The sequence below is a fragment of the Xenopus laevis genome, chromosome 2L (genome assembly GCF_017654675.1).
Source record: "Xenopus laevis strain J_2021 chromosome 2L, Xenopus_laevis_v10.1, whole genome shotgun sequence".
Classification (NCBI taxonomy): domain Eukaryota; kingdom Metazoa; phylum Chordata; class Amphibia; order Anura; family Pipidae; genus Xenopus; species Xenopus laevis.
Window position 1 is genome coordinate 28,964,017 of NC_054373.1, and position 21,573 is coordinate 28,985,589.

The 21,573-nt window shown below is 40.7% G+C and overlaps 1 protein-coding gene across 1 annotated transcript in view; it reads left to right on the forward strand.

The window, feature by feature from the left end:
- The window catches only part of cltrn.L (collectrin, amino acid transport regulator L homeolog), a 34,812-nt gene that overhangs the window by 276 nt on the left and 12,963 nt on the right, over positions 1 to 21,573 (forward strand). The window contains 1 exon segment of the mRNA NM_001086518.1: positions 575 to 633. Coding sequence (NP_001079987.1) covers positions 575 to 633 — 59 coding nt within the window.

A 21,573-nucleotide genomic window follows, 5' to 3' on the forward strand; every position in this document is an offset into this window, starting at 1 on the left:
CCCGGCAACCCCAGTCTACCTTCAAGGCAAACATCCCCAATAATTTATTCTACTAAATGTACTTTCATTTGAAATCAAAATATCCTATTAGTACTGAAAATGTGGATGAAACTATGTAGTACATCCTGAACCGTCACATTTCTCTGTAATGGGTTATTGCATGTAACAATAAATGTTAAGTATACTAGGTGCTGACCTATATACTGTAAACTATATCAGTGCTGTTCAACTAGGGGCCCATGGACAAAATGTGCTCCTTACGTGGTACTATGGCCCCAGCATTCTCAAGAACTCAATAAACTTCTCTGTATGACATTATCATTTATATATATTCCAGCCCTTCACTTGTAAAAACTTATATGGTTTATATGAATTTTATTTATTCCCTCATATGTTTTCTTGGGTAAGTATAAGTTGCCTATAAAAATCTGGAAAATGTAAGTGTTTGTATTCTTGCTCTAAGGGCTGTAACCATTAGAGGGATCTCATTTAATATATTGGAATATGTGTCTATAGACTACTTGTATTGCCCTTGGACAATTTTATGAATATTTTGTGTTTTACCTCTGTTCAGGTTCTCGCGGAGCACTTAAAGTTCGACTTAATATCAAAGCAGCTCTGGGCAACAATGCAGTAAGTTAAGTGTGTTGTATGTGGGTATTTGTATATGCAAGGTGCAACTTCAAGTAAAACACTCTTTAGAACATTATGACATGGTTTCTACCATAATCTTATGCACTACTGAGTAATATGAAGAAAATTATATGTTTTTCTGTTAATAAAGAAAAAGGGGCATATTTATCAAGGATCGAATTTCGAAGTAAAAAAACTTTGAGAAGTTTTTTTTGTTCAGGGAAAATGGCCGTATTCGTTCAAAGTGCGATTGATGTAAAATCGAACGATATAACCCTTCGAATCGAACGATTCAAAGGATTTTTCAAAAAAAAACTTCTCAAAACTTGCCCAAAAGCCTCAGATAGGTTCTAGGAGGTCCCTCATAGGCTAAACAGCAATTCGGCAGGTTTTAGGTGGTGAAATGTCGAAGTCGAATTTTTTTAAAGGTTTTTCAATTCGAATCGAAGTCGAATTTGGCCTATTCGATGGTCGAAGTACCCAAAAATTACTTCGAAATTTGACGTTTTTTAATTCAAAAATTCACTTCGACCTTTGATAAATCTGCCCCCAAATGTGTGACTCTGCTAGGGAAGTTAGAGTGCTTCAGCGGGGTAGGGACTGATGTGAGTGATTGAATAATCTCTGTAAAGCCCATAATATTATAATAAGGATACAAATAATGGATAATAATAGTATTAAATATTCTGTGTATAATTTATGTGGCCGGACTACAGTTATATTTACAGAATTTACACATTTTTAGGGTCTGGCCACACGAGCAGATTCGGGGAGATTAGTCGCCCCAGCGACAAATCTCCTATTCTTCGGGGCGACAATCTCCCCGAATTGCCTTCGTTTTCCGAAGTCGCCCACCTGTGCATTGCCGAAGGCGATTTTCATTTTAGCCAGTGGAGGGCAAGGGGAAGGCAGTTCAGGGAGATTGTCGCCCCGAAGAAGAGGAGATTTGTCGCTGGGGCATCTAATCTCCCCGAATCTGCTCGTGTGGCCTAAGTGAACGTCCTTATGGGCCTGTAAGGGAAGTGGTAGCTTAGATGGATCACATAAAGGAAATATCCCAAATTATCAAGATGCAAATGGAAACCACCCACCCAAATACATCCTGTCAAATATGGTGGAGCACAACATAATATGTGGAATGTGGCTGCTCCTGGGAGTCCATGCAAATGTGTAAATAGGTAATTAGAATTCTCATGCTTTTCTTTTATTAGCTGCAGTTCATATGTGCATGGCTTTTATATAGTAAACATAAATGAATGCTACGTGCTGATTTATTCGTTTCTAAGGAGGCATGAACACAGCAGCATGAGGCCATCATATGGATGAGGTCTGTAGCTTGAATGTTTTATATTGAAGAGTAATGCAGGACGAGGGTCTTATATGGACAAGTACTGCAGCATGAGGGTCTCATATGGTTGAGTACTGCAGCATGAGGTTCTCATATGAATGAGTATGGCAGCATGAGAGTCTCATATGGTTGAGTACTGCAGCATTAAGGTTTCATATGGTTGAGTACTGCAGCATGAGGGTCTCATATGAATGAGTATGGCAGCATGAGAGTCTCATATGGTTGAGTACTGCAGCATTAAGGTTTCATATGGTTGAGTACTGCAGCATGAGGGTCTCATATGAATGAGTATGGCAGCATGAGAGTCTCATATGGTTGAGTACTGCAGCATTAAGGTTTCATATGGTTGAGTACTGCAGCATGAGGGTCTCATATGAATGAGTATGGCAGCATGAGAGTCTCATATGGTTGAGTACTGCAGCATTAAGGTTTCATATAGTTGAGCACTGCAGCATGAAGGCTTTATATGGACACATACTGCAGCATGAGAACCTCAAATGGATGAGTACTGTAGCAATCCTACATGAATTTGTTTTAACTGTATGTAATCTCCACCGCAAATTGTTACTTTAAGGCCAATGACACATGGTGCTACTTGTAGCCAGCTACTTGTTGCGGCTACAAATGCCAGAAAATACCCTGCCATAGACAGTACTGAGAATTGTTATTAATTGTTATTAATGCTAATACTACATACTAATACTGTTTTGGCAGAGACAGTTCTCAGTATTGTCTATAGCAGGGTATTTTCTGTTGTTTTGTAGCCATGAAGTAGCACTGTGTGTCATTGCCCTATGTTGGGTTTCAGTCTTCTAGCTGTCTCAAATGACTAATGCTTTCATACGTATCTTATCCTTCATACGTTCTTGTTGTAGTAGAAGTGTCTACTTTGCCATTAGTCCTTGAAAAAGAAAAGGTGATGCCAATTATCTAATGGGAATGAAATAGAAAGCGTTTTAGAACATTTTGAGTTAGCAATTTAAAAGCTTGTTCAAGGGTCAGGTTTCCTGGTGTTAAAATCCAACTCATTAATCCTTTGCCTTCAGCAATGCTCCCGTGTCTTTAGTTCCTCATAGATGAATGTCCGTAATCAGTCTGAGTAAAGGCCAATTACAAAGATGCTGTCAGACGCTAACAATCTTCAATCAGTTTTGGCTTTTCTGTACCCAGTAATGTTTGATTATCGGCAGCAAGGAAGCCATAATGATTTGATTGCACTTTCCGGGGCTCACATAATGCTTCATTTGTACAGGTTTAGAAGCCATGTTTTTCTTCTTTTTTAAATGTGTGGAGAAACATATTTAAAGCTGCAGAAATATGAGCTGAATTAGAACTTTTAAACACCCAAAACAATTGGGCCTGATTTTCTTTCTGCAGACTAGTTACTGCTTCACTGAAAACATTTGAGGGTAAATTTAATGTATAATTTGTTAAATGCCCACTTCTCCAATGTTCTGAAACCCATGGCATGCTCCTATTCTACGAGCAGTGGTCTTTGAACCCAAAGGTATCAGTGACAACTTGAATTATCTCCATTTTTATAGAGCAGCATAATACTACCGTTCAAAGGAATGAGGTCGTTTCTAAATCTTCAGTGTGTCCCCACTTGCCTATCTCTCATTGAACTTACTGTTTCTATGCACTCAGGCTTTGTTATATGTATGGCCCGGGCCACCATCAGGGGGGGACAAGTGTCCTGGGTCCGAACATGAAGGGGGGCCCTGTAGTGCTGCACTTCTGAAAGAGCTGGGGCCCCCTTGCGAGCGCCGAAGATTTGCGGCCAGCCGAACACCCAAAAGTCACGAAAAGACCCAAAGTCACGAAAACAGCAGAAATTGAAGTCCTGAAGCGCGAAAAGACCCAAAGTCCCGAAAGGAGGCGAAGTTGAAGTCCTGAAGCCATGAGTTCAATTCTACTGAACACCAGTTTGTGGGGTTTTTTTTTTTTTTTAAATCCCATGGCCACCAATATATTATTTTAATATTCTTTAGGCCCCTGCCACCAATTTTTTGGGGCCCCAATTTTTTTAACTTGTGAGGGGGGCCCTGGCACCAATGTTTTTTTTTTAAACTTATAAGGAGGCCCTGACCATCAATAGCTTTTTATAACTTTTGTGTGTGGGGGGGGGTTACTTTTTTTAGTGCTGATGTCTGTGTGGTCTTTTAACTGTGATGTGGAGTAGGCGGGGTCTGGGCCGGGGCTAGGGCATCAGGGTGGGCGAGGCCCTGAAAATTTTGTTGTACGGGGCCCCATGATTTCTAATGGCGGCCCTGTGTATGGCTCATGGTTATAGATGTGCTTCTTAATGTAAGGGCCCGAAGGCTCAAACTGGAGTAGCGGACCAAAGAGGAAGCTGAAGTTCAGCACAGTTCGCGGTACAATAGGATTAGGCAAAAGAATGGTCAAAGTCCAGGCAAATAGGTCAGTCCAGGCGGCAAGGGTTCAATAACGATAAACAGGCAAAGGGTCAAGATCAGGAACAAGAATCAATATATACTAGCACACCCAGGAACACACGAAGTCGAACCTATAATTGGGCAATGTTTGCAGACCTTTAGGCTCCTTAAATAGGCCTCCATTGGCGCCAAAGGATAAACGTGATGGCGTCACTGCGCTGGCGTAATTGCGCCGGCGTTCCGACGCTGGCGTCCATCCAAGCGCCGGCGTCCATTCTGACGCTGGCGAAAACGCGCTCAGAGCCGCGCCTCGGAAGAACCGCGTGGAAGGACTGGGTGCCGCCATCTTGGACAGCAGGGCAGCGCCGGCGTGGAGGCAGGAGGTAATTCTCCCTTACACTTATGGATCTTCCCATCTGTTCTATAATAGGAATGTATTCAGATTTTTCTTCATCGGCCCATGTATCATCACCTTTAGCTGTCACGCCCATAGTTATTACTCAGCAGAGTGGCATCATATATAAAACTTGCCTTTTTTTGCATTTTCTAAAAGGTCCATCTAACTTCATTTAAAGTGTGATTGAGCGATAAAAGACACAAATGTTGCGCGTATTGGCGATATTCATTAAGGTTCAGGTATGGGACCCATTATCCAGACTTTAAATGAAGTTAGAAAGATTACAGGAAGGCCATTTTCCATAGACTTCATTTTAGTTAAATAATTCACATTTTTATTATTTCCTTTTTCTTTGTAAAAATTAAAGAGTACCTTATACTTGTATAATGAATCATCATTTGAGGCAAAACAATCCTATTGGTTTTATTCAATGTTTAAGTAGGCTTAGGGGCTATTTACTAAAATCCGAATTTATTTATTAAAAAAACACGACAATACTCCCATGCCTGATTTTAGCGTATTTATTAATTAAAAAAAACTCGGATCGCGGAAAAACTCGATAAAATCAAGCGAAACTCTGCATTGCTTGATTTTTTCAGGCTATAACCTAAATTGCTCTAATTTGAGATATTGAGATAGGTGCCTCTCCCATTGACCTATACAGGATCTCAACAGGTCTAAGATGTCGGATTTTCGGATTCTGGCTTTTTGCAGCATCAGTGTATAATACATTTTGAAAAGTTTGACGTTTTTTTCCATGAAAATTCCAGTTTTTGCCCCAAAAAGCTTGACCTGATATATTCAAGGTTTAGTAAATAACCCCCTGTAGGTATAGTGATCCAAATTACGGAAAGACCCCTTATGTGTAAAAATCCAGGTCCCAAATATTCTGTATAATAGATCCCAAATATTCTGTATAATAGTTACCTGTTCTTGAATCCAAATGCAGAGAGGGATAGCGCAACAAACTTTTTTTTACATAACATAAAGCTGTTGTTTGTATTTCATGTGTTCACAAACGAGTAAATATTTTCTGTGTGTAAATTATTAATTTCTATAAATATGTATGAAAGCCGGGAGCTCATTACAACAAACTCTGTCTCGCGTCGGGTAATTTGCATGAAGCAGATTGAAGTTTTACTAAGAGAACCCAGAGAATATAGATAAGTCTTGGAAACAGTAAGAGCAGATAAGAGAAATGACATAAAATGGATTTCTCTTTTTATCATAACAAAGAAATACTTAAGAATGCGGAATTGGTAGAGCCGAGAGGATGCTGTCAGCAATTTTCCGTTAAATGAGCATAAAACAAACACGCTGATGTGATAACGACCGCAAAACATCACCCCCAAATTACAGACATTCATTTTATTACTTCTCAACAGATGCTTAATGTTTATGTGTGATTATACAGGCTCTGCACTTTCTTAAATATAACGGCATTCATTAATTTTAATATTGGTGTTTAATTAAGGTGGAGCAGCAGATACAGATAAGTATATTTTAATAGGCCTGGTTATTAAAAATTCAGCTTTTCAGAAAATCTTAAGTACTTGCCTGCAGAGTACTGTTTGCCGTAGAAGCTACAGACTAGACACTATGTTATAATTACAGGGACCCCTTTTTTTCTCCCTGTTGCCAGTTTTAGTCTTGCATTGTATATAGAAAGGCAGGCTCCACTTACAGAAAAATTACTAAGCGATGAAAATTTGCCAGACAGCGCTTATTTACTAAAATGCCAGGGCCAGGGCATCCAGGGCGCCAAACGATGTCGAATTTTTGCTAGCATTACTACGGCAATCAAAGTGAAGATGCGCTAGCGTTTAATTATGCCTAGAGCAACTTCGTTAGAGGTCTTCGCTCAGACTAATTTGCATATAAAGTTGAATGGACGTATATGTTGCAGCAAATACATTACATTACACAAGTCCAGGGAACCTTAATAAAGACAATAGAGTTGTTATATTGCCCTACTCATGAGCCCACTGTATAGTTAATCATCCAAATGTTCGAAAATGTATGGGGGAACCCGGTTACCAAAAAAAATTTTAAGGACTGTTGCAGCCTATCACTCTGAAAAAACTAAAAGACGCCAGCGTTTTTTGGGACTTAGAAACTTTTTCCACTAAAAATATGATGTAAGTAACAGAAGATTGAGGAAGTTCTATTCACTACATTGCACTTTGCCTGGTCTGAATAGGCGAATGCAAGTCTGGTGAAAGAGGTAACGTTCAGTAAAATCCACATCTTAGTGAATTTGCAGAGTAACGTCCATTCACCAGAGCGAAAATTCACCTGCCGATAAAGTGCGATTGAACTCCAACGTCTGTCTCTTTCGCTAGCGAAGTTACGCCTGCGCACCCGTTAGTAAATCGGCAAATGCCTGAAAGCGGTAAAGCTGGCTAATCGTCGCCAGCATTACTCACTTCGCCCTTTAGTAAATCTGCCCCTTGGAATGTCTTGATTATTGATGGTAACAATGATAAAAACTGTTGCAAGAACAATACACTTGTGCTCCACTGGACCTCAGAGACTTTAGATAGTGTTTTACTCAGATACTCAGTGATATTTTCTTCAGATAGTAATAAGTGTATTTACAGTTGAAGTGTATGGCTCAGGACAGTAGCTATAGTAGTACAGTAGTTATAGGCTAGGGTCAGACAGGGCCAAAATCAGCCTGCTGAAAAACGCACCAGAGTCGGTGTAGGTTTGTTTGTTCAAATTATTAAATAATTCAAAGTGTGAGAAAAGTGAAATGTTACTAAAAATGGAAGCTTTCTGCTTGCAGTATACGTTTTTAAAAAGTTAAGTTCTGTACCCATGATACTGTCTCATATATCGACTTTATTATCATTAATAAGTCAAGGTAAGGAGCACACCATCTCTAAGCTCCAAGTGCCATGTATTTCTCTGCCCAAGCTAAAGTCTCTCTCTAGTTTTGGAAAGTCTCTCTCTAGTCTATTAGACTAAAGTAAGGAAGGCACTCGCACACCCTTACCTTTCCAATTAGTCCTGATACTCGGTGCTCAGTGATAGAGGGATCAGCACCAGAGTACAAGAAAGATTCACTGGCACAAAGCTAATTGCAGCATGCATGACAAAGGGGCGTTACCCCAAAATGTCGCACTGTCGGCTCCTGTAGGCTGCCAATCCACATAGGGACTACCAAATGGCCAATCACAGTCCTTATTTGGCATCCCCAGGAATATTTTTCATACTTGTGTTGCTCCCCAACTCTTTCTACATCTGAATGTTGCTTATGGGTAAAAAAAAGCTTTGGGACTCCCAATCTATCATATATTACCCATGGGTGTCTGTGCCTTTGTTTACTTTCCCATAAGGCATAGGCAGTGATCGTTTAAAGATAATTATCTGACTATTCCATTGTCTCACGACAAAAATTTTTAAACCTGTCCGATCGACTGTTGGGGCGATTTTGTCTGAACAATATGATCGTTTATCATCAATGTCAACTATAAGTAGACAATTTTATCGGATTGCGCTAAAATTGGTTGTTTCACACCATGAAATCTGCCTGTGTATGGCCACCTCTCAAAGCCCAGTTAGGACTCCTTCTCCTCTAAGTGTTTTTGTATTCATTCCTTTCCTCCGCTCTTACCTATCACTTTGAACCTGTGTTATTCTGCTACAAGTTTGGGAATTATTGTTTTTATTCCTCCGATTTCTTTCTTTGTTCCACAATTTCATTAACTCACACAGACACCTGGTCCCTTTGTGCTCCCTAATGAAATCCAAAAATTATTGCTATCTATTCCTTCTCTCTCTCTGTGGACTCTCCTTTCTCTGCCCGGCTAAGTCTGATATTAGCACCGTCTCAGCGGCTTTTCTGCTCCTGGCAACAACTGATATCATGTAGTTAGTGAAATGAAGATCAATAAATATTCATGAGAAAGGGAAGGAAGTGGCACTTTGCTGAAAAGGCAATAGGCACTTAAACAAATGGCTGGCGAATATGTTAACAAATGAAGGGACAAGATTGTTTGAAGTAGATTGAGCAAAAATTCTATATAGGGACAACATTATTACAGGTATGGGATCTGTTATCCGGAACCAATTATCAAGAAAGCTTTGAATTCACTCATACACTCCATTTTATTCAAATACTTTAACAATTTAAAAATTATTTCCTTTTTCTCTGTAATAATAAAACAGGACCTTGTACTTGATCCCAACTAAGATATAAGTAATCTGTATTGGAGGCAAAACCAGCCTATTGGGTTTATTTCATGTTTAAATGATTTTCTAGCAGACCTAATGGTCCATTTTCTTAAAGGTCGAATTTTTTGTTTTCATTAAAAAAACAAAAAATTTTAGAGGGAAAAAAAACTAAAATTTTTTGAGATGCATTATTCCACAAAGCAGCAAAAAATCTGTAATACTTTAGCTAAAACCTGTTGAATTCATTCATTCAAGTCAATGGCAGAGGTCAATTTAAACATTTGAAGATGTCTTTTGTCTTCACAAATTTTGGTTGTTTTAGGGTGTTTGCCGCTGGTTTTTGCTCTAAAACTCGATTAATTTAAGCTCAAACTTAAAGAATTCGAGTTATTCAATCAATCTTGATTTTTCTGGGGTTTTTAATCTAATTTTTTCAAGCCTAATTATTAGTAAATTAGTCAAATTCGTGGATGTAAGTTAGGTTGAGTTTGTTCTTGGTAAAATATGAGGAAAAAATTATTTTAAGTAAATAACCTCCTTAAACACAGACATCAGCTTTAAAAACGGTTATCCCCCCAGACAAGTTAATAAAAAGCCATTGATGGTCGGGGCCCCCTATAAGTTAAAAAAAACTGGTCTTTTCGTGACTTCGAGACTTCAACTTCGTGACTTTGGGTCTTTTTGCGGCTTGGGGACTTCAACTTTGGCTCGTTTCTTGGGTTCAGGTCTTTTCACAGCTTGGGGACTTCGGCTGTTCGGACTTTGGCTTTTCTGCTCTTCGGGACTTCGGTGGTTCAGGACTTCTGAAGAGGTGGCACAGCTTCGCCGCTGTCAGGGTGGCCGGCTATTTCGTAAAGTGCAGCACAGCCATGCCCACCTTTAGGCCCATGCCCAGTACAGGAGTACCCCCTATGCCCTCTAATGCCGGCCCTGTCTACCCCTAACTAAGCAGATACCAGGTAATGGTGAGTTAGGACAATTCTTTAGTGCTATACACATGGGCGCCTGCAACAACTACGAGCTGGTTAATAAACTCCCGTTTCATCTGCTTGTTCAGCACATAGTTTGTAACACTTCTACAATGATTCATGAATTGTAGAGGCACAGAACCCTGACTTAAATACTTAATATTTGCTTATTAATACTTGCAGACCCTGCATGTTGAGTGAACGTGCCCATAGCGTGCCTGCATAGTTTAAAGGGCATTAATGATGTCCCAAGCTGCTGCCCGCCATGATACCCTAAACATATGAAACATATGAATTCAGGGCTAGCACATGCACCTATTCACTTCATGTTAGAGGAACTTTGTACTCAGGGGATATGGAGGTGTCGAGCCGGGAATTGTGACTGGTACCTGCTTCAGCTTATGAGCCTTAAAAAGTCAGCTTATTTGTAACCGTCTTTATAGTTTCCCACTAATGGAATGCTGGGTGAGTTATTCACAGTGTTTGCTTGTCCAGGTCAGGATTCCACATTCCTTATCCCCAACAGTGACCCAAGGAATATGGTTAAAATGTTTTCTATGTTGCATCTTTTCGCAATAAAACAGCAACGTGTATAAATGCAGTGTATAACATAATAGTGAGCAACTTAAAGGGGCTACTTAAATGAGGAACAAACCGGTAACATAAAGAAACCCTACCCCCCTACCCTTTGTAGACCCCCCTACCTCCTCTCCCCCAGCCTAGGTGGTACCCAAGGGTAAATGCCCCTATCTTTTTACTTACCCCTCGGTGCAGATTCTGTCCCCCGCAGTTCATGGCAGCCATCTTATTTTCTTCATTAAACTTCAGAAACAGACCTGTTTTCGGCACATGCGCAGTTGTAGTAGTTTTCATGTCCCGAACAACTGCGCATGCGCCGAAAGTCACGAAAATTTAACTGCGGGGGAAAGAATCTGCACCAAGGGGTAAATAAAAAGTTAGGGGCGTTTGCCCCAGGTACCACCTGAGACAATTTGCAATTGGTTTTCATTTTTTGTTAGTGGTTTTTGACTGACTTCGTTTTTTATTCAGCAGCTCTCCTGTTTGCAAATTCAGCAATCTGGTTGCTAGGGTCCAAATTACCCTAGCAATCATGCTTTGATTGGAATAAGAGACAGGAACATGAATAAGAGAGGACATGTATAGAAAGATGAGTAATACAAAGTAGCAATAACAATACATTTATAGGTTTACAGAACGGTTGTTTAGATGGGGCCAGTGACCCCATTTGAAAGCTGAAAAGAGTCAGAAAAAGGCAAATAATTTAAAAAAACTATAAAAAGAAAAAATCAGGTGCTGTTCAGGACAAGATGAAAGCACCTGGAGACTGCTCACCAGCTGTAAAAATAGCCACACCCTACATTGCCACAGCCTTGAATACAAGTATAAGATTCAGTATCTGGAAAACCCTGGAAATTATTTCCTTTTTCTCTGTAATAATAAAACAGCTGCTTGTACTTGATCCAAACTAAGATATAAATAATCCTCATTGGATGCAAAGCAAGCCTATTGGGTTTATTTAATGTTAAAATGATTTTTTAGCAGACAAAGTATGGAGATCCAAATTATGGAAAGATCCCTTATCCAGAAAAAACCCCAGGTCCTGGGCATTCTAGATAACAGGTCCCATATCTGTTTCATATGTTAGAACACTCTGCACACCAGTGTCAGTCTCAGGTTGATTGGTATAGAATCTGTGGGCTTCTGTTCCGTAGATGACCTTTATATCCGTAATTACTCAAACTCTACCAATTTTCGGAATCTCCTTCTTCTTACAGGAAGGCTATAGAGCCAAAGTACACTTCTATCAGCTATTCCATTGGCTGCATGTTCAGTGAGCCAACATAATGTCAGAGTATCATTAACAAATGCACATTTGTAAAGGCTGAAACACAGACTTTTAACCACTGCTGAAGAACTTACATTCAATGGCTCTAGGCCCTAGCAGTGTAGGACTGGCTCATTGAGATACCAGGACAATTCCCATGGGCCAAGGTATCAGTGTGTCCTTCTGTTCCTAACCCTTTGGCTTCCAGCCATGGATTTGCGGCGAAATTCCAAATTTCGCGACATGAACATTTTTTCTCGAAACTGTGGCGACAATTAGTTATGAAAAACGCCCATAACAAAAAACAGCCATTGACTTTAATGCATTTGGAGAAAAAAAGTCACCATAAGAAAAAACGCCCATTGACTCCAATGCATTAGTACAATAAAGTCGCCATAAGAAAAAACGCCCATAGACTATAATGCATTAGGACAAAAAATTCGCCATCAGAAAAAACGCCTATTGACTTTAAGAGCAGAGACACACAATCTCCTCTTCTTTGGGGCGACTAATCTCCCTGAATTGCCTCCCGCTGGCTAGAATGTAAATCGCCGATGGGATGGCAATTGGTGTGCTTTGTTTTCCGAAGTCGCCCATAGTTGCCTCACGAGGAAACTTTGGGCAACTTTGGAAAACAAAGCGTTTCGAGTGCGCTTTTTGTGCTTTATTTGGCAGATGTACTGCCAAATAGAGCCTCCTGTAGGTTTTCAGCCCACATAAGGGATACCAAATAGCCAATCGCAGCCCTTATTTTGCATTTTACCATACTTCCCAACATTTGAAAAATGAAAAGAGAGAGAAAAATTATGCCGGGTGCAAGGCAAACATTTTGGCCACATTTTATGGCCACACCCCCTAATTACCATGTCTTTTTTACAAAATGTGTCAGGTTATGAAGCTCTGAGGACATTTCTGTAGTTTTTATGTGTTATAACAGTTTTGCTAAAGAAAGTGAATTGCCCTTTAAGCTGCGAGTCTCCGTTCCCCCAAGAGACCTGCTTATTAGTGATGTGTGGGTCAGGTTTTACCCGACCAACACCTGCCCAATATCCACCCTCCTTCTACCCACGCCCACCCAAGCTGAATTTCCGAGTTCCTTTTACAGACCCACGCGGTCCGCCCTGCCGATCACATCACAAAAGGGTCTGGGCGAGCAGGCGCGCGGCTATATAACCGGAAGTTGGAAGCTGACAGTGCAAGGTAGCAGGCGGGGAGACCAGGAAGAAGAGCTCGACCCGCCTCCCGCAAATGGGAGTGCGAGGTCAGCCCGAACCCGATCAACCTGCAGGTCCCGCAGGTATCGGCCCGGCCTGCACATTACTACTGATTATCTTAAATACTGTAGTACAATTGTATCTTTTGCTTATTTTAAATTGTTACAAAAGTATCCAAGTGCAGCTGTTGAGTGTTCTGGGCTCTCTGCCAAAAAGCCACTTTTTCTAATTAAGTTTCAGAAACGTTGTATCTTTTTCTGGCATCAGTGCAGGAGATCAAAGAGAAAGTTGGGACATTTCAGTAAGAAACCTGGGACTGCAGGCTGGGCTGTCAAAATCAGGATTGTCCCACAGAAAATGGGACAGTTGGGAGGTATGTTTTTACATTTGAATGTGGCTCAGGGGTAAAAAAGGTTGGGGGGCCCTGGTCAGACTGGCATCCCAGTCCAACACTGGAGCCAAGTATATAGACACAATTAGAGCACCAGGGTATTAAAAAAAGTCTGTATGTCACCTTATGGGGTGCAGAAACCCTAGACCTTAGACAAACCAAAACCAAAGCGGTAAGACATAGATTTACACATTGTTTACTGTGTGCATTGAGTTATAGGGCTATATCATAGATGTTAGAGCTCATTGAATCAGTTGCACAAACATGGACACCATTCAAATGACACCATTCATTAAAGCTTCATGTGCCCAGAGGACCTGACTACCAGCGCCATAGAATTTACATCTCTATGATCTGTGCCATTTCAACGTCTTTAAAAAAAAGATGGAAGGAGACGTCACGTGATGCGACCGTGAGCAGACGTGCAGGCACATCGCTCCGTCCCGGATCAAGGATATAGCACCTAAAAAGCTCCCTAAACCTGCTCCCTTTAGCTGCTGAAGCACACCAACCTCTGGGGCAGCATGCCCAGATCTGGCAAAACTAAACCCAAAAAGAGAGCAACGCAGAAACCGCTAACAGACTTCTTTGACTCGAACGCCGCGGCGGTGGACACTCCCAAGATGGCGGCGCCAAGCCCGACTTCACCTGCGCACTCTGACGATGTCCCAACGGATAGTCCGGTAAGCGCTTCTTCGGGCACGGTGCAGGACTCCCCACACATTAGCGACATAACTCTCCTCCATAAATTTAAGACACTATTACATACTGAGCTGGAGGAAATGTCAGCTTACATAACTGCACAACTTACACGGGAGATCCGGGAATTAGGCCACTGCACGGATCAGATTGAGTCGAAACTTGACGAAGTCGTTGTTCAAGTTAATGCGCACGATGTCTCTATAGCCCGTTTATCTGCCCAGCATGATGATTTGTTGGAGCGACTAGAAGACTACGAGAACAGGTCCCGTAGAAACAATATTCGCATAAGGGGGCTCAGTGAAGATGTTAAGGACCTGCATACCGACATTCCCGCGCTATTGGCCACGTTGGTTCCTGAATTGCCTAAGGACCGATTAGAGCTAGACAGAGTGCATAGGGCACTGGGCCCCAGGAGAGATGGTGGGATACCTAGAGACATTGTTCTCAGATTTCATTATTACGCCACTAAGGAAACTGTAATGGCGGCAATCAGAGGTGTTGTTGATTTGACCTATAACTCCCATCCATATCAAATCTTCTCTGATTTGGCAGGTGTAACTATACAACGTCGGCGAGCAATGCGCCCTATCACACAACTTCTTCGACAGCACAAAATTTTGTATCGTTGGGGGTTCCCATTTAAGCTCTCCTTCAATTACAACAACAAACAGCATGTTGTCAAGTCATCAGAGGAAGGCCTATCCACTCTTCGGGCGTTACAGCTCCTTGAGACCGACATCGCTACTGGCAGCCCGAGTAAGATGCCTAGCTTGCCACATGAATCGTCACAGGGCCCGTTGGCCACTTTATGGGAACAGACGCCGCGGAGGACGACCCGCAGACAGGACGTCGACAGCGGCTCCAACACATAGGCACCTTTCATAAGATATGTTGGCGCTTTTAGGAATTGTGACAATTCTTCAGGAGACAATCCCTTGGTCGGGAGGACGTTTCCCCCTCTCACCTTTACACCACACCATCGGTGATGCTGCCATTAGAGGAGATTTTCTCAGACATGGCGGAACACGCTTTTGTGGCCCCTATTTCGTGGCCAAATTTGGAATCCATACTGGCCTGCAGTTTGGATTTGTTCACTAACTCAGTTAAGTATTTTTTGTTTCTTGTTTTGGTTTTTTTTGCTTCGCTAATTTTTTCTTTTTTCATTTTTTATTTTCCTGCATCGACCACTGCCTTGAACTATGTTATCTTGGACCGGACTGACATGTTTTATTGCTCCTGGATTCTGTACGTAATTTTTCTGCGTCACTACTCAACTTTCCGATGGCTGTATTTCTCACGCACAATGTGAAGGGCTTGAATAGTCCTCACAAACGCTCACTGGCATTCCGCTACTATCTGTGCATGGGCGTACAGGTACTTTTCCTCCAAGAGACGCATTTTTCTAAAGTTTCACAGCCTAAGTATTTTCATGTACAATTTCCTCATGTTTTTCTGGCTAATGCGGAAAAGAAGCAGAAAGGGGTTGGAATTTTTATTCATAAAAATTTGCCATTTAAGTTGTTGTTAAGTTAATGTATACCGGACCCACAGGGTCATTTTGTGATAATTGTATGCACTATAGGGGAGGCACTCTACACCTTGGCATCGGTCTACAGTCCCAATAGCACACAGAGTAAATTTTATAACAGGTTTTTTCTGTCACTGTCTAAGCATGCTCAAGGGCAAATCATAATTGGAGGTGATCTTAACGCAACACTGAATGCTAGACGGGATAGGTTTGATCCACTAAACCCCAATAAGAAATATGTTGAACCTCTGTCTAAACTTATACGTACTAAATTGCAGTCTATGGGACTGACTGATGCCTGGAGGGAGTGCAACCCCTTTAAGAACGATTATACTTTCTACTCTAATCCTAATGGGACATACTCTAGAATTGATTATGTGTTGCTCAGTGTTTCCTTAACCGCGAATGTAGCTTCTGCTCGGATTCCGGTGTGTTCTTGGTCTGATCATAATCCTGTGAAAATAACCATACGAAATTTACAATCCCCCCAAAGCAGCTCCTGTTTGGCGATTGAATGAAGCCATTCTCACGAACCCACAGGTGCGTACGCAACTGGAGGGAGAGCTAATTTCTTATTTTCAGATCAATGACACTCCGGATCTCAGGCAGTCAGTAATCTGGGAGGCTCATAAAACCTACATTAGGGGCATTCTTATTAAAATATGTTCCAGAAAGAAAAAGGAAAAAAAGGAACGGGTCCGCCAATTGTCAAGTCAGCTGGAATTGGCGGAACAGTCCTTTCGAACTAAACCTAGTACTGCTGGTTCCCGACACATCCGACAACTTAAAACGGAATTGAATTTGTACCTTATGGAAGAAACAGAGAAACAGCTTAGATGGCTGAAACACAGATTTTACACTAAAGCTAATAAGATTGATACCATGTTAGCAAATAAATTACGGAACATTAACAAAATACCCCCTACGCATAGCATCCTAACTAAAACGGGGGCCATTACAGCAAATCCCCAGAAAATAGTGGAGTCGTTTCGAGACTTTTATTCGCAACTCTACAAGCACCATACGAATTTTGATGAATGTAAAGCTGATTTATTGTTTCGGGATATAGGGCTCCCCGCGTTAACTTTGGATCAAAGGGATTATATGGATCAAGCCATTACTGCTGAGGAAGTGCAGTGGGCTATTAAATCCTTGAAGGCACAAAAAGCTCCGGGTCCTGACGGATTCACAGGCCCATATTACAAGGCTTTTATTAAAGAATTAACCCCGCATATTGTGAACTTATTTAATTCCATAAGAGCAGGAGACCGGTTTGTCCCAGATTCTCTTAGAGCCTTCATAACGGCTATTCCCAAGCCCAATAAGGATAGTAACTTAGTCGAAAACCACAGACCGATTACGTTATTGAATCATGATATGAAATTAATAGGGAAAATACTGGCTAAACGGATTAATACGTTTTTATCTGACCTATTGGACAGTGATCAAGCTGGTTTTGTCCCTAATAGACAACCCTCTGATAACATTCGCAGAGCTATTGATCTAATCTCTTGGACCAGTGAAGGGGGCACTCCGGCAGTGCTCCTTTCACTGGATATAGAGAAAGCCTTTGATTCTCTGTCCTGGGATTTTCTTAAGTATGTCCTGCTTCGCTATGGGTTCCCAGAGACTTTCCTGTCTTCTATCCGGGCTCTGTACGACTGCCCCACAGCTCAAATAAAACATCAAGGATTTCTTACTCCCCCCATTGTAATTGCACGGGGTACCAGACAGGGGTGCCCCTTGTCACCAATTTTGTTTGTGATGGCAATGGAATATTTAGCAGCTTTGATAAGAAAGCTGCTAAAACCGGGATGTCTCTGGGATTTGTGTGGAAGATCAAGAACATAAATGTTGTTTATATGCTGACGACTTATTATTGACTTTATCGAAACCTCTGATATCTCTGCCAAATTTATTTAATGTTCTGGATAAATTCTACGGGGTTTCAGGTCTGAAGATTAATGTGTCTAAATCTGAGGCATTACCTCTTAATATGTCTCCTAGTATGATAAAATTGCTGAAGCTCAATTTTGATTTCGCCTGGACGAATACGTCTATTAAGTATCTAGGAATTCACCTTACAGATTCTTATGGCACGCTCTGTGACATTAATTATAGAAATTTCATTAAACGCCTCATGGATGACCTGAAGTCCTGGGAGAATTTTTCAGTTTCGTGGTTTGGCAGGGTTAATATTATAAAGATGAGTATTTTACCTCGGATTCTTTATCTGTTTCGTACTCTCCCTTTAGCACCACCAGCTGATTGGTTATCTAAATTGCAAAATGCTTGTCTCAGGTTCATTTGGAATAATAAACGGCCTAGACTTGCTCGGAGCCTATTATATAGGCATAGAACCATGGGGGGATTGGGTGTCCCAAACCTTCGTGAATATTATATGGCTGCTCAGATGGCTCAAATGTTGAACTGGTTTGTTCCGCTTCGACCTCCCAAGTGGGTTGTACTGGAACAGGCTATATGTCAATGTAATTCTCTGGGGGATTTTCTTTGGACACATAAGCATTCGCATAGGTCAGTGACTTTTCCAACTATACAGCATACATTGTCTCTATGGCGCAAAATTAAAGTTAATCCCCATTGGATCTCTAAACACCAACCGATGGCGCCTTTATTTGATAACCCGATTTTCTTGCCTGGGCTTCAACCGACTCAGTTCCGTTGGTGGAGTGATAATAACTTTACACACGTACGGCATTTCATACTACATGGTAACATAATAAGTTGGTCAGTTTTGAAGGATAGATATAATGTCCCAGATCGGGAATTGTATAGGTATCATCAAATCAGACACTATTTGTCTTCGGTGCAGAAGAAATGCTCCTTTGGCTCTAACACTTCTTTTGAAGCGTTATGTCTCCATCGCCCACGTATGAAAGGCTCCCTTAGTTACATATACCATCAAAGCGTTAATACCAAGCCCATCACCTCTCTAAAATTTGTGCAAAGATGGAATATGGAACTGATGTTGACGTTGCAAGATCGAGACTGGCAAGATTTTCTTGAGTGCCAAACGTGCTTCCACCAATGTTTTAGCTCAGGAAACTGTATATAAAGTTATCAGCAGATGGTACTTAGTTCCGAGTCGCGTTGCTAAATGGAACCCCCAAACTAGCCCTAATTGTTTTAGGGGCTGCTCCGAGACTGGAACGATGGCCCATATCTTTTGGCATTGTACCAGGGCACGTCGCCTATGGATCCGGGTGTATCACTTGATATATTCTGTCCTGCAAGTTAATTTACCCAAACGGCCTGCTGATGCTCTCTTACATAGGAGAATTGATGCAGTCTCTCGAGCCCAACACTCTTTAATTACACATTTTTTCACGGCAACGAAGCAGGTGATAGCAAAAGCTTGGCTGACTCCGACTTTGGCTTTTTCTGATGTGAAAACTAGGATAGATGGAGTATTTATTATGGAAAAGTTAACGAGCATAATATTAGACAAGCAGGACCAATTTGCGAAGGTTTGGGACCCCTGGATCACCTACCGATATCCGACTGGGCTTAATCGATCAGCACTAGTTTATTGAGTACAGGTTGCAATGTTTCTAGGTGGGCAGACATTGACTGATTAGTCCCCACTCATATAGCCTGGGTTGCTACGGCAGTGGACTTTAACCCCCCCCCCTTTTTTCTTTTTCCCTTTCTTTTCCTTTCTTTTTGCTTTTCTTTTCTCGGCCCTATGTTTTGTAGCTTTTCCTTTTTCTCTTGAATTCTATGTAAAAAGGGAAACGTGTACTGTTTACTCTTCGTATTATTTAGCCTTGACACATGTTCAGTATTCATGCTCTGTACTATGCTTGTTGTTACGGTTGGCCACAGCTGTTTTATTGTTCGCTACAGAAACATTTTCGATACTACCTGTATTTATGTAGTACCTGTAACAATGCTGCCGACTTTGTTGTTATACACGATTTCCTCAATAAAAATTATTGATACAAAAAAAAAAAAAAAAAAAGATGAAAAAATTAATCACTTGCCCCTTCAGCCCCAATTCCGAAGGGTGGGGTGAATTAGGTTTGATTACTGTTTATACAATACATGCAATTGCCCCACCTGCAATTTAATTCCCAAATGTAAAAAGCAACTTACCCTTTATTTTTTTATTTTTAAACTTCACAGTTTAAACTCTGCAAAATAAAGTTTAGTGACAGCCACGGTGCGTGCTTCATGCTTCCAATGGGTCTTTCTTTATCATTTAATTAGTTCTTACATGCCCAAATGATAAGGCACAAATAAATATCCAGGCAAACAAAGGAATACAATTAGCATGACTGATCATAGTAATTAGTACAAAACCAATAAGTAATTGTTCCGCTTAATGGTTCTCTGCACATTCATCTGTTAACAAACGATGAGCAACGATATTCATTTTCAGCTGGCTGGTTCTGAAGAAAGACAGATGATAGACACAAACGGGTATTATGGGCTCAGCCAATGAAAAGAAAAGGTATCATTCGATCATTTCAATGCTTAATAGTCAACAAAGAACATGAAGAATGCACCTACAGTATTTTATGGAGTGTCCATGCAGTATAACATGTATAGCCTAAGCAGTGGAATATATAAGGATATGGGTATGGGATCTGTCATCCATAAACCCATTATCCAGAAAGCTCCAAATTACAGGAAGGTTTTCTCCCATAGACTCCAAATATCCAAATAATTCAGATTTTTAAAAATGATTTCCTTTTTTTCTGTAATAATAAAACAGTACATTGTACTTGATCCAAATTAAGATATTGGAAGCAAAACTAGCCTATTGTGTGTATTTAATGTTTACATGATTGTGAGTATTCTGGATAACAGGTCCCATACCTATACTAATAATTTCCTACAAAATTCCTGATATCTCATGTCCGGGACCTCATAACATGGGAAAGGGTTTCAGGTTTCTCACCACTGGAATTATGGGGGAAATGCTATATTCTGGGTAAAAACACGGAACTTTGCTTGTAATTTGCCCTGTTATATTTCACATAAATGACAAGTAAATGCTTCTTGCTGATTGGTTGCTATACCTGCTGGCTGCAAACTTTGCAAATGTTACAGGTATGGACACCTGTTAAACAGAATGCTCAGGACCTAGGTTTCTTTCTGAATTAAGGATCTTTCTGTAATTTTGATCACCATTCCTTAAGTCTACAAGAAAATCCTTTACTAATAGGATTGTTTTGCCTTCAATAATGAATAAAGGGGTGGTTCCCCTTTAAAGGGCATGTAAAGTCTAAAATAGAATAAGGCTAGAAATGCTGTATTTTGTATACTAAATATAAACATGAACTTACTGCACCACAAGCCTAATCAAACAAATAATTAATGCTTTCAAGATTGGCTACAGGGGGTCACCATCTTGTAACTTTGTTAAACATAAGACTAAGACTGTGCACATGCTCAGTGTGGTCTGGGCTGCTTAGGGATCGTCATAAACAAAGCTGATTGAGTTCTGCATGGCTGGGAAGTAAGACGAGGGCTCCCCCTGCTGTTCATACGTATGATTTTTTCCCTGCTCAGCAGTTAGGGACCATCTGACAATTCCTATCCACAGCAGTAAATGAAGGGAGAATTTCACTGCATACAGTCAGGTTTCTTATAAAAACAGTACACATTTTTTAATTAAAGTATATTGGAGATAGGTTTCTTTTTCATTAAAGAAAGTAAAAATAGGATTTTATTTTTTTGCCTTTACATGCCCTTTTAGGGGTTCTAAAATACATTGGAATGGGACCCAATAACACTTAAATGCAAGAAAACTGGAATAAATATATAAAATGATGTGTCTGACAGCATTCCGTTCCCTGTTACCAAGTGGATAATCACATCCTGTTCTATGGCACATCTTCTATATACTGAATAAAATAACACAAGAATACGTTGAGAGGAAGAAGTGCACTTGTATGAGAAGAATCAGGCTGAAAGTGGGAATTGAAGTGCACTAGTACTAGAC